The sequence below is a fragment of the Theobroma cacao genome, chromosome 5 (assembly GCF_000208745.1).
Source record: "Theobroma cacao cultivar B97-61/B2 chromosome 5, Criollo_cocoa_genome_V2, whole genome shotgun sequence".
Taxonomy (NCBI): Eukaryota; Viridiplantae; Streptophyta; class Magnoliopsida; order Malvales; family Malvaceae; genus Theobroma; species Theobroma cacao.
In genome coordinates, this window is record NC_030854.1 from 2123997 (window position 1) to 2137256 (window position 13260).

The following is a 13260-nucleotide window of genomic DNA, read 5'->3' on the forward strand; positions in this document are numbered from 1 at the left end:
TCAGATTCCTGACATCAGTTCATCTAATTTTCGTTTTTCAAATAATTTTTCATCAATGATCATTGCTTTATTGACAATTTGTTAGATACTTAGAGATTACAAAGGCATGTATACTTTTCTTTTTTTTTTTGAAAATTACAAAGGCATATCCTTAAGCTTAACCATAGTCAATATTGTTGCTGATGGTAGAACAATTCTAATGCCATTGATTCCAAAAGTGGAACCAGTCATCTTTGTTCATTGCCCTAATTTTTACAATAGCAATCATTTTTTTTTCTTTTTGGATAAGCATATGAAATAGTTTATACCACCACAAAAAATTGTTCAATCTTTACACCAAGGCAAAAAACACGAAGTCCCCATCCATCATGACAAGCACACACAATAGCAATCATGTCTTTGATATGAACTTTTATTGTATAAAGAGGAATCATTAAAGCTTTGATCTTTAATTTGTTCAAAAGTTGATGTGTTATGCATTGTTTAAACTGAAGCCAAGTCATCCTAGTATGCCTTCTAATGAAAAGTTGACTAGTAGTAAATATTTAATGAAATTAAAGTACACTGATGTCATTGATGGATCTAAGCAAAGAATATCTAGTTATATGCTATGATACATGCATGGTAAATTTTTTTTTTCTAATTAATCAAAGAAGTTGACTTGAAGATAAATTGATAACTACATATATGGCTTCAACATAAGAGGTTTAAAATTTATATACATTTATTTTTCAAAATTAGGGTTTCTTTTTATAAGTTTAAGTAAAATGATTTGATTACCAATTATTTTCATCAATATACATAAACTAATTAATTTTCTCTATGAATTTGCCTTGGGTATTTTCTTTGTTATAAGAGTATATACAGCTTAGTTGAGGGGATCAACATTTCAATATGACAAGGTACAAAGAAGACATATATACATATATATATATATATATATATATATATATTTATGTATATCCTAATTTGCATTTGCATGAAATAAACAAAAAAACAAATTTGGGATCATGATCAAAGACGAAGATTATCAATTTTAGGAGCCATTTTCCCAAACAATGCTTTCAGATCATTCTCCAAGGGAGTCAAATTCAAGTCCAAGCGCATAATTCTTTTACTATTCGATCTGCTCAACAACGGCAAGTTTGGGTCGACGACAGGAAAAGGAGAGAAGCTTTCGTAAATGGAAGCTCTATGCTTCCTCATATGGCCTCCCAAAGCTTGCCCCAAGTCGAACTTTTTACCACATATGGCGCACTCATGCTTCTTAGGCTTAGTAATTGCTAAACTTAGAAATTTGGAACCATCTGCTTTCTGACTCTCCCCCATCAATCTGGGTCTCTTATGGCTCGCCCTGTGGCCTCCGAGTGCTTGGAACGATGGGAACCGGCGATGACAAGTTTTACACTCGAAAACGTCCTCCACCGAATGGTCTAACGTCCGCTTGGTTTCTAGGCCATGAGACAGCAGCATTAGACAATTTGCCACACTCTCTTCGCTTTCTCTACCTCCCTTCATATCAACAAAAGTAAGTCTAATTTTTCTCGAGAAAGATTTTTTGGGTTTAGAGGCAAAGCTGGAGAAGATTTTGGGTTGGTAACAAAGAAACCTTGGAGCTTGTATTTATACTTTGTAGATAAGGAACTCTGTCCATGAATTTTGACTGATTATTTGACTAGATTATACGATATTTAAAGTTGATCATACTGAAAGGAATTGATGAATAATGAATCAAACAGTGCTCCACCTTTAGCAGCCAGAAATGGACGTAAGCAGTGAGCAATGTCTAGGCTAATGAACATGTCACAAGTGGCGAGCTATGGCTATGAACCTTCTCTGAAACTTCGGATATATATTGTTTGAGAGAATCTATGGAGCCTGGACCCCAAAAAGGGCATAATCAGTCAAAATAGTAGCTCATAAACAAAGCTAGAAACATTGGATAGATCCGAACTTTCTTAATTTATACATTAAAATTTATGTAATATCTTATAGAATTGTCACTTTTGTCTGCTTCACATATTATAAAACCTCGTACACATGAGACAAAGGGCGTTGAGTGTCCGAGAAATGAGGCCAGCAGTCGATGAGAGGGAATGCTCGAAGAAAGCCACATCACCATGTCCTCCACCGTCAGACCAGGTGGGATGTTTCAGGGCGGAATTAAGATTAATATATTGTTCTGGGCTTTAGTTGGATGACCTAATTTCTTACTTCATCACTGCATCAGCTAATTATTTTGATTAATATAATTATATTGTTTAGAGTAAAGATGAAGCCACGTTAACGTAAGACAATTAGTTTATTGTTATTGTATTATTTTGTAGCTTTTTGTGCATGATCATACTTGAGACCAAAACTCTTTTATTGTATGTATTTAATGATTTTAAGTTTTCATATTATTAGTTAATGAAGTGGTTAATTTTTTTCAACTAGTTTAAATTAATTGAGTTTAACATGCAAGATATATCTAGCACCAAAATTTATTACTTTTAATGATAAATGTATATATTTTTCAACTTAAAGAACTAAATTCAAATTCTCCTTTCTTAAAAAAAATATATTGCAATATCTACATTTATTTTGGATGCCTAGAGTTTCACATTAACCTAAACCATTCAGTTATGTATGAAGAAAATATACATAACTTTTGGGGGTGATATAATATTAAATAAATAGTTATCAAACTCACACCGACTCGATGATTGGACCGATCAATCTAATGACCTAACCCTTGATTTGGATCGAATCTTTAATTGGTCATTTGTGCAATTAATTAGAAATAATCCACATTTTAAAATCATACATAAATTTTTGCAGACTAATTATTAATTCTTTCATCATTTTTACAAAAAAAATTATTTTTCTAATTTTTATATCATAATTTTTCATATAAACAAGTATGCAAAAATATTTTCATAATTTATAATTTTATCTATAAAATTAAAAAATAATCAACTCAAATGATTCATTGTTGAACTATTGACTTTGAAATTCGAAACTTTGCACGAGTCATAATCCCAGTTCGATATTGATAACTATGATTTGAATTGACCTCTCATATGTATTAATTCATATTAATGATTAGAGCCAGATCGTTAATTAACAGAATTACTTACAATGACAAAGGTAATTAGTTTGGCTGGCATGGGTTTTGAAAACGATTGTTACTAAGTAGTAATGTAATATCAGCTAACTGTAGTTTTGACAGAATATTCAAACACGAGGAAGCCGTCATTTTCATTGGCCTTTATTACCTTTTGTGGTAGCAAATTTTAAATGGTAAGGCTGGTCAAGATATTTGACCATTGAACTCAAGCCAAGTCCTATTATAGGCAATTGAATTATAAGTTGATTAGTACTACATGTTACCACAATTAGTGTCAAATATATTATTGTGGGTTAATATATAATATTTACATTATTACTTAATCATAGATTATTATAAATGTGCAAAACTAAAAGTTTAAAAGTATAATGTTTAAAAAAAATTGAGTTATTTAAAAAAAATTAAATAAATCTTTATTTATGTAATTTTATTTTAGACTAAATATATTTTATGACTAATATCTGATTAAGTGTGATTAGTTAAAATATCACTTATCAATTTTTATACGCATATGACCATGTTACCATATTATATTAACATGTCACATTATTATTTTTTATGATATATTAACATACCACGTCAACGCCATATAACATAAAAAAATTACAAGAAGTATTTTAATTAATAACTATTAATCAACTGTTAATAATAAATATTTAATTAATTTAAAATAAAAATATAAATATTTAATTAAACATAATAAAAGAGTAAAAACTTATTTGAATTTTTCTAAATAATTCAGAAAATTTTTTTAAACTATACCAAGTTTCAAAATCTTTCAATTTATTTTTTGATAAAGGATAATTTCATTTCATCATGAAATATCAAAATATTACAATATGAGAAAATCTTTCAATTTTATTTGATGTATTGCCGGTGTATAATATCTAGAGACTGTTTATGTCTCAAGTGGCTAGAAAAATGATCATAATGGGAAAATATTTTGAGATGATGGAATTAATATTATTAGGAATATCTATCAGAACTACAACAAATTAACTGATAATGAAGCCAGAGAAACAAATTAAAGTGTACAAATTAATAAAGATAAAAAAAAATAAAAGAAGAATTGAAGATTTGAGATGTTGTACATAAAACAAATGAGAAAAATGTTGTTAATGAAATAAAAATTACAAGAGTCATATGGGAAAAGAATGGGGATTATGTATCAGATGCAGAGATCAACCTTGGGAGCCCTGGTCCCAAACAGCACTTGCAAATCGTTCTCCAATGGGGTCAAGTTCAAGTCCAAGCACGGGATCCGCTTAGTACTATTCGATCTCTTCAACACAGGCACGGTTGAAACGACCGGAAACGGGGAGAAGCTGCTTTCGTTCACGGCGGCTCTATGTCTTCTCATATGGCCACCCAAAGCTTGCCCCATGGAGAACTCCTGGCCGCAAATGGAGCATTCGTGAGTCCTGGGCTTGGTCGATAAACTTAAGAACTGTGTTTGTTCACTTGCTTTCTCCCCCATCAATTTGGGTCTCTTGTGGCTGGCCCGGTGGCCTCCCAAAGCTTGGAACGATGAGAACCGACGGTGGCAAGTCTTGCACTCGAAAACCTCGCTCATAGAATGGTCTTTCGGCTTGGTTTCTACCAGGCCTTGAGATAGCAGCATTAGACATCTGGCAATGTCAAAACCCTGAATCTCTCCATGTTCTCGTTCTCTCTTCATCACTAGCTAAATCTCAATAAGAATACTTGGGTTTTTCTTCGTATTTGTAAAAGAAGAAAGCCTGAGGCTGTAGGGGTGATGAGAAACTTGGGAGCCGGTGTTTCAGCTTTATATAAACAAAGGAAAACTCTCAATTCATGAAGCTGAGAAGATTGACTGCTAATTTGACTATTCTAAAAGGCAGAACTACCCATTTGTCTGCGGAGTCTTACAACTATATCGGGAGCTTTTATTATAGAGAAATGGAAAAACCCGTTTACTGCTCCTTGGGGCTGTTGTAATGATGGACAAACGCGCCAAATGGGTCAAACATAAAGAAATGTAAAGCAAGCCAAGCAGGTTCCTTTGTGTAGTCTTCAATAATCACGTTGGTGTTTTACTAGAGACAAGGTCACGAGTGGCGAGCTATGTGGCTATAACAGTGTCTCTCACTGAAGCTTCCGATAACTTTTGTTTTTATAAGATCATATAAAAATGAGAATTTATAAAAGTATGGGTTTATATTTAATGTAATGTCAATGCATTTATAAATTGTTAATTTATCACATGTTGTCACTTAATTAAAATTAGAAATCTTCGAAATTAAATATTCAAATGTTGTCAATCTCTCTTACCCAACTAAGTCACGTTATTATTGTATCAACTTTTTTTATTTATAAAAAAAAAATTACTTTATTCATACTTATTTTGATTTTTATATTTCTTATGAGAAGTGAAAATTTTAAATAAATTCTATATTATTTGTCACCGTTCATTTTTTCAATCCAAAACATATATATGTTAAGTTGAAAAAAAGTGTTTATTGATAAACTTAAAACACCCACAACTTCTTTTATTGATTTAAAATTCATAACATAAAAATCTTTAATTTTATTAATTATTTTTTCATTGATTTTATAAAATCCAAAATATTAAATTCTAGTTTGAATAAAATAATGGGTTGAAATTGAATTCTAAAAATAAAAATTTAACAAATATTAAATATTAAAAGAATATTTAACCCTTTGTTTTTTTCCACTTAATTGCAAATTTCCAGTGTTTCACGTATCCTACTCGTCTGCTTCTCATTCGGCTCACGAAACGGCAGTCTGGATAGCTGGATATTCTTAGTATAACTTAGAAGGGTAAAACACGAGCCCTAGACTGGCCAAAGAAAGCTGATTGGTCAAAACCTAAGAAATCTTCTCACTGCTTGATAATTTCAATGGTCAAACCCCTGTTGCTGCGTAATGGATAAACCTACCTGAGTGGAAATTGTCAAATATTTTTGCAAGTTTCAAGCAATAGGGGCCGCAGACATTGATTTGCTCCCTCCCTGTGGTTTGCTTTCTTCTAAATCTTGTTTTCCTTTGGCACTTTGTAATTAAGCCGTAGCCAAAATGAATTATTATTATACTTCAGTCAGTGCAGTGTGAATGAGAATTTTTCCCATTACAGGGTGTTAAAAAAGTTAGTCAATTTTGCTTTGTATTGGTTGAGGCAGGTAAGGGACAGCCACCACACCATATTTGACTTTGCTAATCTTTGTTCACAAGTTCCATCATTTCCTTGTTCCACATCTTGGGTTTGATTATCTCTGGTAAGGATGGAAGTAAAAGAGGAGAAAAGGAAAAGATAAACATGGAGAGAGAGAGAAGCAAGGAATGAAGTAACAGAAGGAAGTAAGCATATGATGTAAGATAAGATGTAAGAATTTAATTGATGCCATGACGACTTAGTAAAACAGCATGAAAGTTGAAATTTCTTAACATGGGATCAGCATTGAACGGACAAATTATGTGTCTAGATATACTCCAGATTCTGTCCTATAGTACTCATCAGCTGATGAGGGTTTCTACTACATACGTATACACACACCCACCATGGACCTTTATGTCCTAATCATAAATCAATTGACATCAGCAAAAGGAGTTCTGTTTGGTGAGAATGCATCACGTGCAATCTGTTGATGGATTTTGCTATCACTGTTGCCCCATTTAGATCTCTTCTCTGAGTTATTTTCTTCTTCCTTGAGGTTTTCCAAGGAAGGTGTCCTCATCTCTTCTATTGATGCTAAGCTGGGCACAACTATGTCTCGCTTCTTTGGTGTTGTATTAGTATGGTGGTCAACCTGCTCAAAACAGCAACACAAATGATATATTCATTATTCTTAGATCAAATGTTCTGAATTTTTATGTGCTAAAATCTAGACAAGGAATATGAACATTTTCAGCAAGCAAAACCTACCAAGTAATCCTTTACGAGGCATTTCTCAGCTTCGCTTCTGATATTCGATATGCTTTCACCATGCTTTTCTTGCACTGTTTCGAGATGGTCTAAGCACAAGTTTGTAAGGGAGTCTATTTCCTTCTTACTTTGATGGTCACGAAGTAATGAATCTGCCAATGGGCAATATATTCCCACTTAGAATGAGAAAAGAACCCAATTCTGAAATGAAGGACCTGTGCTTAATGTACAAGTAAATTACCATTAATTGCTGCCATTATATCTCCAGTTCTAGCACCAAACTCTGCATCCATAGAGGAGAATGCGGATAAAAGTTCTTCATGTACTGTCTGATTTATTCTGATATTTTCCCTGTCAATATAATAAGCAGATATTTTACCAATAATAGACCTCTGAAGTTCAAAACAACAAGGACTTCAAGAAACAAGGAACATGAAAAACTTACTTCACAGTTGATTTGATCTCTACAAGACTGCTTATATTAAGTTCATTTATGTATGACTTGGCATTTTCCCACTGCTGCCTAGAATCATTCACCCTTTTCGAGCTGTGCATTAAATGAAAGAAATAATTACATTTAGTAACTTTGATATTAGAATCGACTATTTAGATCATTAAAATTATTAAAATACCACCATGAGATTATGTATGCATATCATAAAGTAATCATCAAAATTATTTACTTTTTGAATAAACAGAACTCTTTTTAATTTGCAAATTGGATGATTATGTATGCATATCATACTGTAATCAAATGAAAGCTTACCATTCTTTAAGGCCATCTTCCATTATATCCCTAGACTCAGCCACCGAGAAGGTGTCTTCCATGAAATGGCTTTCCATCTTTTCCATATACTTACTCATTTCCTTCCCAGCATCAGCTGTAACCTGTTGCAGCACGGACATCTGTTGCTGCAATATCCTATTATCTTGAATACCTGTGTCCTTCATGTTTCTTGATGCCTCTTCGACCTAATAAATAATTTCTATAAGCATAAAATTCTTTAAAAAGTAATTGGGCCTTGCAAGAGAAGAACGTGCAGATTACTAACCATAGCAGTTCTATTAGATGTCAAAGTTGCTAATATTGCTGCAATCTTTTCCAAAGCCTGCTTTTCCTCTCTAACAGCCTCTTCCTGTTTCACAGCAGTGAAAGTTCATTATTAGCTTTCATTTGTTCACAATATCAATCACGCATGTAGAATTTGAACTTGCCTTAAATCTGTTTCCAAAATTTGTTAATTGCTGGGATTTCTTGGTTTGGGTTTCTTCAAGAGTTGTCATGAGTTTGGAAGCCTGATTAGTGATGTCAGTCATAAAATCAACCGTTGCCTTAGATATTTCTTGTGCTGAGATCAAGTTGCGGTGTAATCCCTGTCATTATCCACAAAGATGAGAATTACTTGTTCAAGTAGAGTGAATAGCATGAACATAAGGAAATGAAGAAAAACAAATACACCCACCTCTTCTTGTTGTTGAGCAGAGAAAAACAACAGCTCCTTTTGTTCATTAAGAGAATTCTGGAGATCCTCAATAACCTCCTTGGCCTCCAGCACTGCAGTGCCAAGGAACTACAAAGACAAAATTAACAGACCAATCAGCAAACCTCACACGCTTTCAAAAGTAACTTGAAGTAAAGTAATTATCTTCCTTGTATAGCATACCTGCTCAGTAGCTGCGATTTGAGATGAAAATGTAGAACTCATTTGCTCCAGGTCAGAGGAACCTTTCCTTTGCATAGTGTTGGCAAGCTCCTTCATTGCTGCCACTCCTGAAGCATGTGTCTCTGTCATATTCTTAATCCTAGATTCCAAGGCTTGAGTTGCCTGCCAATAATACATAAATCATGAATCAGGATTAAAGCAGCCACGTGCATAAATTAAGATAGGGCACCAATTTTTAACTCTTACATCACATTTACTGGCAAGAAATGAATGAGCCTGCTCTTCCATGGATCTAAGTTGTTGATGCTGTTGAGAAATAGACCCAAGGATGGTCTTATGCAAATCTTTTAGATGCTGGTCAAGCTGAGAACCAAATATTAAAACAATGCTTCTGTTTTCTGCCTCCATCTTGTCCTTATTTTCTGTGCAGAATAAAAGATTTATATTAAGATCTTCTAAATGATATTGCATAGATTCATAAACACACCTTTTCTTTTGAATACACAAAACAACCGGTGTTGTTTCAGCCTTTCAGGTCTCATTTCAAGGGATATATTTTTACATAAGTTGTTACAGTTTGATCCATCCATGTAAGAGGGGCAGTTCACTTCTTTGTGCACTCATGGCGCAGTCCACACCATTGGGCCAACTGCACAAGTTGGAGCCAACTATGAAATGGTGTGCATGAGTGTCTGGCAGATGCAACAACCTATTACATCTCCTTAGAAATATTTGTTTGAAAAGCAACAAGGTCCTTTCAGGTTCTGATGGATCAAATATTTGTTCGGAAAGCAACAAGGTCCTTGGCAATACTCTTATACAAATGGTGTTGTTTCAGCCTTTCAGGTCTCATTTCATGGGATATATCTTTACATAAGTTGTTACAGTTTGACCCATCAGAACCTTTAATGTAAGAGGGTTGGTTCAATTCTCTGTGCACTCATGGAGCTGTCCACACCATTGGGCCAACAGCACAAGTTGGAGCCAACCATGAAACATGGTGTTCATGATTGTCTGGCAGATGCAACATCCTATTACATCTCCTTAGAAATATTTGTTTAGAAGCAACAAGGTCCTTTATAAGAACAAGGGATGGTTGGAAATGGGAATCAAATAGCTTTCAATGTGAACCATTAGGGTAAACTGAGGTGTAACCACAGAAGTTATGAACTCATACCTAGTGTTGCAAAAAGTGAATTTATGTCCTCTGATGCATGCTGCAAATCAGTACGTAACTCCTTTGCCCGTTCAATCAAAGAATTTTCTGTTTATGAAACAATTGTCATTGTTACTGATAAGCCAAAAGGTCGACTATGAGAAATTTCCAACACCAACTCTTTTACCCGAGCCTAGAAATTTAGAGATGACAAACTCCTTTTCTTTCAGCATCAAGATGGCTGCCCTGTGGTTCTCTTGAAGATCAAGCAATTCTTTCCTACTCTTTTCGAGATTTATCTGGAGAACAAATATAATTTATTATCAGAGAATTGCCCAGAACTGAGAGTTCAAATATGAATATTTCCAGTCTGTGCTTACCTTGCAATCCTTGAGGTCACTTTCTAAGTCCAACCTTTGCTCTTGCTCAGTAATATACAGCTCACGAAACTTATCAGCTTGCTGCATGAAGCACAAGAGAAAAATTAAATATGAGATGGCAAGAAATGAGTGAAAATACAGCATATGAGAAAGTTATACCTTCTCACTAAGGTTGAGATCATTCTCCAGTTGCTCTATCTTCTCCATCCTTGCCTGCAGGGTAAGATAAGTTAAAGTTCAAATCAATCAGCCTTGAGCCTACATATAGAGTGTAGATTTTTTACTCTAGCCTACATAAGATAAGTCAATTTTTTTTTTTTTCAAACTGGCATGCATGACCTACTTTAGAGTGTACCAAAATCATAGCTAAATCTAACTCTCCATCTAAGCTGAGCCACAATAAAAAGTGCATCAGAGAGAAACATAGAAGTTTACCTTCTTTTCAGCTTCCTCTTGGGCAAATCTTTCATGGGGAATGTAAACGCCATTTTTGTCCCTAGCTGCTCGAACATCTGGATCAATTGTTTTTACATGAATAAGAATCTAAATTTGTTTTTCTGTCTCAATGTAGGACTCTGAGATTGCAAGTGCTTATCAAACCTTCTTTCATCCTCTCCATTTCCAGGTACAAATCCTTAAGCAACACAGCCTTGGACATTTTCTGGTTTGCCTGGAATTTGAAGGTCTCTAATTAGTAGAAAATTATGAATAAAAAAATAAATCGATCAAAAGAGGCATTCAAATCAACCTCTGGTTTATTTTTTATATTCTTAGCACGATAGGCGTAATCTAGAGTGCTCAATGTTTCTTCTAGGGAATGAGCAGATGGAGATATTGTGGCAATGATGCAGGTCTTTGTTTTCCCTCCCAAAGAATCTCTCAAGAGCCTTGTCAGCTTACTATCCCTGCAAAGAATGTTGGTAACCATGAGAAAACAGTTCGTAAAAGAAATTTAGAAGCAGATCAATGAACAAAAACAGAGCTTAAGGGAGCCTAACCTATATGGTATATGAGCAGAATGCTCCACAAGTGCATTTATGACACGGCCAAGGGTAAGTAAGCTCTTGTTTATCTCTCCTGCTTCCCTTGCACGGCCCTGCCAATCCAGTGTAGATTTGATCAAAGATGTCACACTCGTAAAACCTTTGCAGCTTAATAAATATTGATTTCCAACCACGTCAGAAACACAACACATTACGTAGACTATATTCAATAATAAAGGCAGTGGTTACCAAATAAGAGACTTTAATGCCAAATATATATATATATATATATCCATACCTCTCGTGCACCAGAACGAGAAATATTCTCAGATCCTGCCAAATCAACAAGATTAAGCTTGCCACATTTTATCAGTTCCTCATCTCCGACGGCAGATTCTTTTATGTGGACAGTGATAGAAAATACAGAATGAGAACGGCTGCAAGGCAAAGAAAATTGCTTTAGCCAAAGGTTCAATTCCTCCTACACCAACTATCATTAACAAATCAAATCAATACAGGAATCCAACCTGCTGCGCTTGTTTAACAAGGTATCAGCGGTGCGCCTTTTCGCTGCTCCTCGTTCCAAGAGAGTATAGATTTCATTGGCACTGTATACAGCTTCTTCTTCTAGACCTCTCACAACAACACAACCCTTTCCATCTTCCATCAAAGAAATTGGTTTCCTTTGCTTATCTTCAGCGTATCTTGAATTCTCTTCAGGGGCCAGTAAATCAGTTATTTCCTCATTGTACAGCTCCAAAAATGTAACTTTCATGCTGTAATCAGCATTTTGGGCCTCTAAGGTATCAAATATTTGTCGCACTGCTCTTGGAATGACACCAGCCTCAGCAGGCAGGTCCCCACCCTGTATTTAAAACACACTCCTTCAATTAATATTCATCAAAGAGTTGTATTTAACAAATTCTCAATTCATAATTCTATACATCGCCAACTGATCACAACTAGCGCCACTAATCAAAATTAGCACATACTACTAAAAGTATGAATTCATGAACAAAATATTGTACATCAAATATAAATTTTTAAATCAGAATTTGATTTGATTACAATCCTATTACCTTATTTCTCATCCCACCCTCCATTGTATAGGTTTTGCCAGTGCCAGTCTGTCCATAGGCAAAGACAGTACAGTTGAAACCATCAAGTACTTCATTAACAATGGGGACAATGGCTTGATCATATATTGTTCTTTGTTGTGCCTTGGGGCCAAAAACCTTGTAAAAAAAATTAATTAATTAAATAAAAATGTGAACTTCAACAAATCTATGCAAAGAAAAGTGGCAGGTATTTTCATAACATTTGGGCTGGAGCTTTACCTTGTCAAAGGTGAAAACCCTGTCTACTTGCTTGTTAGCTACATTTTGCAAAACAGTAACTTCCCTTTTATGTTCGTTACATGAAATCACTCTCGGAACATTCATCCTCTGCTCATCTTCACTCAATGGCCTAAAACCATAATCATCGAGCAAAAAGATATACATATATATACTGAGTTAAATCAAATATAACAATTTTTCATTCAATTAATAAAATAAATAAGCAAAAATGAAAATACCTGCACCTAAGCAGCACTTGAACATTAACCTCTTTATCTCTATCGTGGCGGTTAGAGCTCCAATCGGGTCCTCTCGAATCGGCACGGCGTCGTTCCGGCCGGGGAGTGAGGAACGGAGACGGAGATGGCGTTACTCCTCCCATCCCTACTTTTCTGAATTGGTCTGGAGTGAGTGACATCATTTTCTTTGTGCTTTTTCTCGTTATCTTACCGGAGTTGTTGCTTGAGAGGATGTTCTGTTCTTTCAATGGAATCTTTAGAGAAGAAGAATCTGAAGGATGAGTGAGATTCAGAGCTTTTTCGATAGCGCTTTCTTTCCTTCCTTTTTGCTTCTCTTTGTAGGTGTGTAAAAATTAGGTGTTTTTCTTTTTTTACTAGTTGGCAGCGTGTTTTCAAACTGGGGAAGAAACTTTTCGCTTTCTAACGGCTACATTAGGGGAATGTGTAGCCGTTGGGACACGTGGCTGCATTCTTTTCAAAAAAGTGGG

General features: G+C 34.7%; 3 protein-coding genes across 3 annotated transcripts; all 3 read right to left on the minus strand.

The window, feature by feature from the left end:
• On the minus strand, positions 1015–1518 carry LOC18597819 (zinc finger protein ZAT11). The gene has a single exon (XM_018121282.1). The coding sequence runs from the start codon at positions 1516–1518 to the stop codon at positions 1015–1017; it is 504 nt and encodes a 167-aa protein (XP_017976771.1).
• Positions 4051–4970, minus strand: LOC108662074 (zinc finger protein ZAT11-like). Its single transcript, XM_018121205.1, has one exon. It carries the CDS (start codon positions 4785–4787, stop codon positions 4278–4280), a length of 510 nt encoding a protein of 169 aa, XP_017976694.1. The 5' UTR covers positions 4788–4970; the 3' UTR covers positions 4051–4277.
• Positions 6458–13148, minus strand: LOC18597821 (kinesin-like protein KIN-5B). The gene is made up of 23 exons (XM_007027051.2): positions 12773–13148; positions 12534–12663; positions 12276–12431; positions 11724–12061; positions 11495–11633; positions 11212–11309; positions 10962–11118; positions 10814–10883; positions 10649–10725; positions 10373–10426; positions 10214–10294; positions 10021–10132; positions 9855–9941; positions 8924–9099; positions 8678–8839; positions 8477–8584; positions 8229–8387; positions 8066–8149; positions 7780–7985; positions 7459–7560; positions 7255–7364; positions 7014–7165; positions 6458–6897 (listed from the first exon to the last, which is right to left on the minus strand). The coding sequence occupies exons 1-23, from the start codon at positions 12952–12954 to the stop codon at positions 6676–6678; spliced, it is 3162 nt and encodes a 1053-aa protein (XP_007027113.2). The 5' UTR covers positions 12955–13148; the 3' UTR covers positions 6458–6675.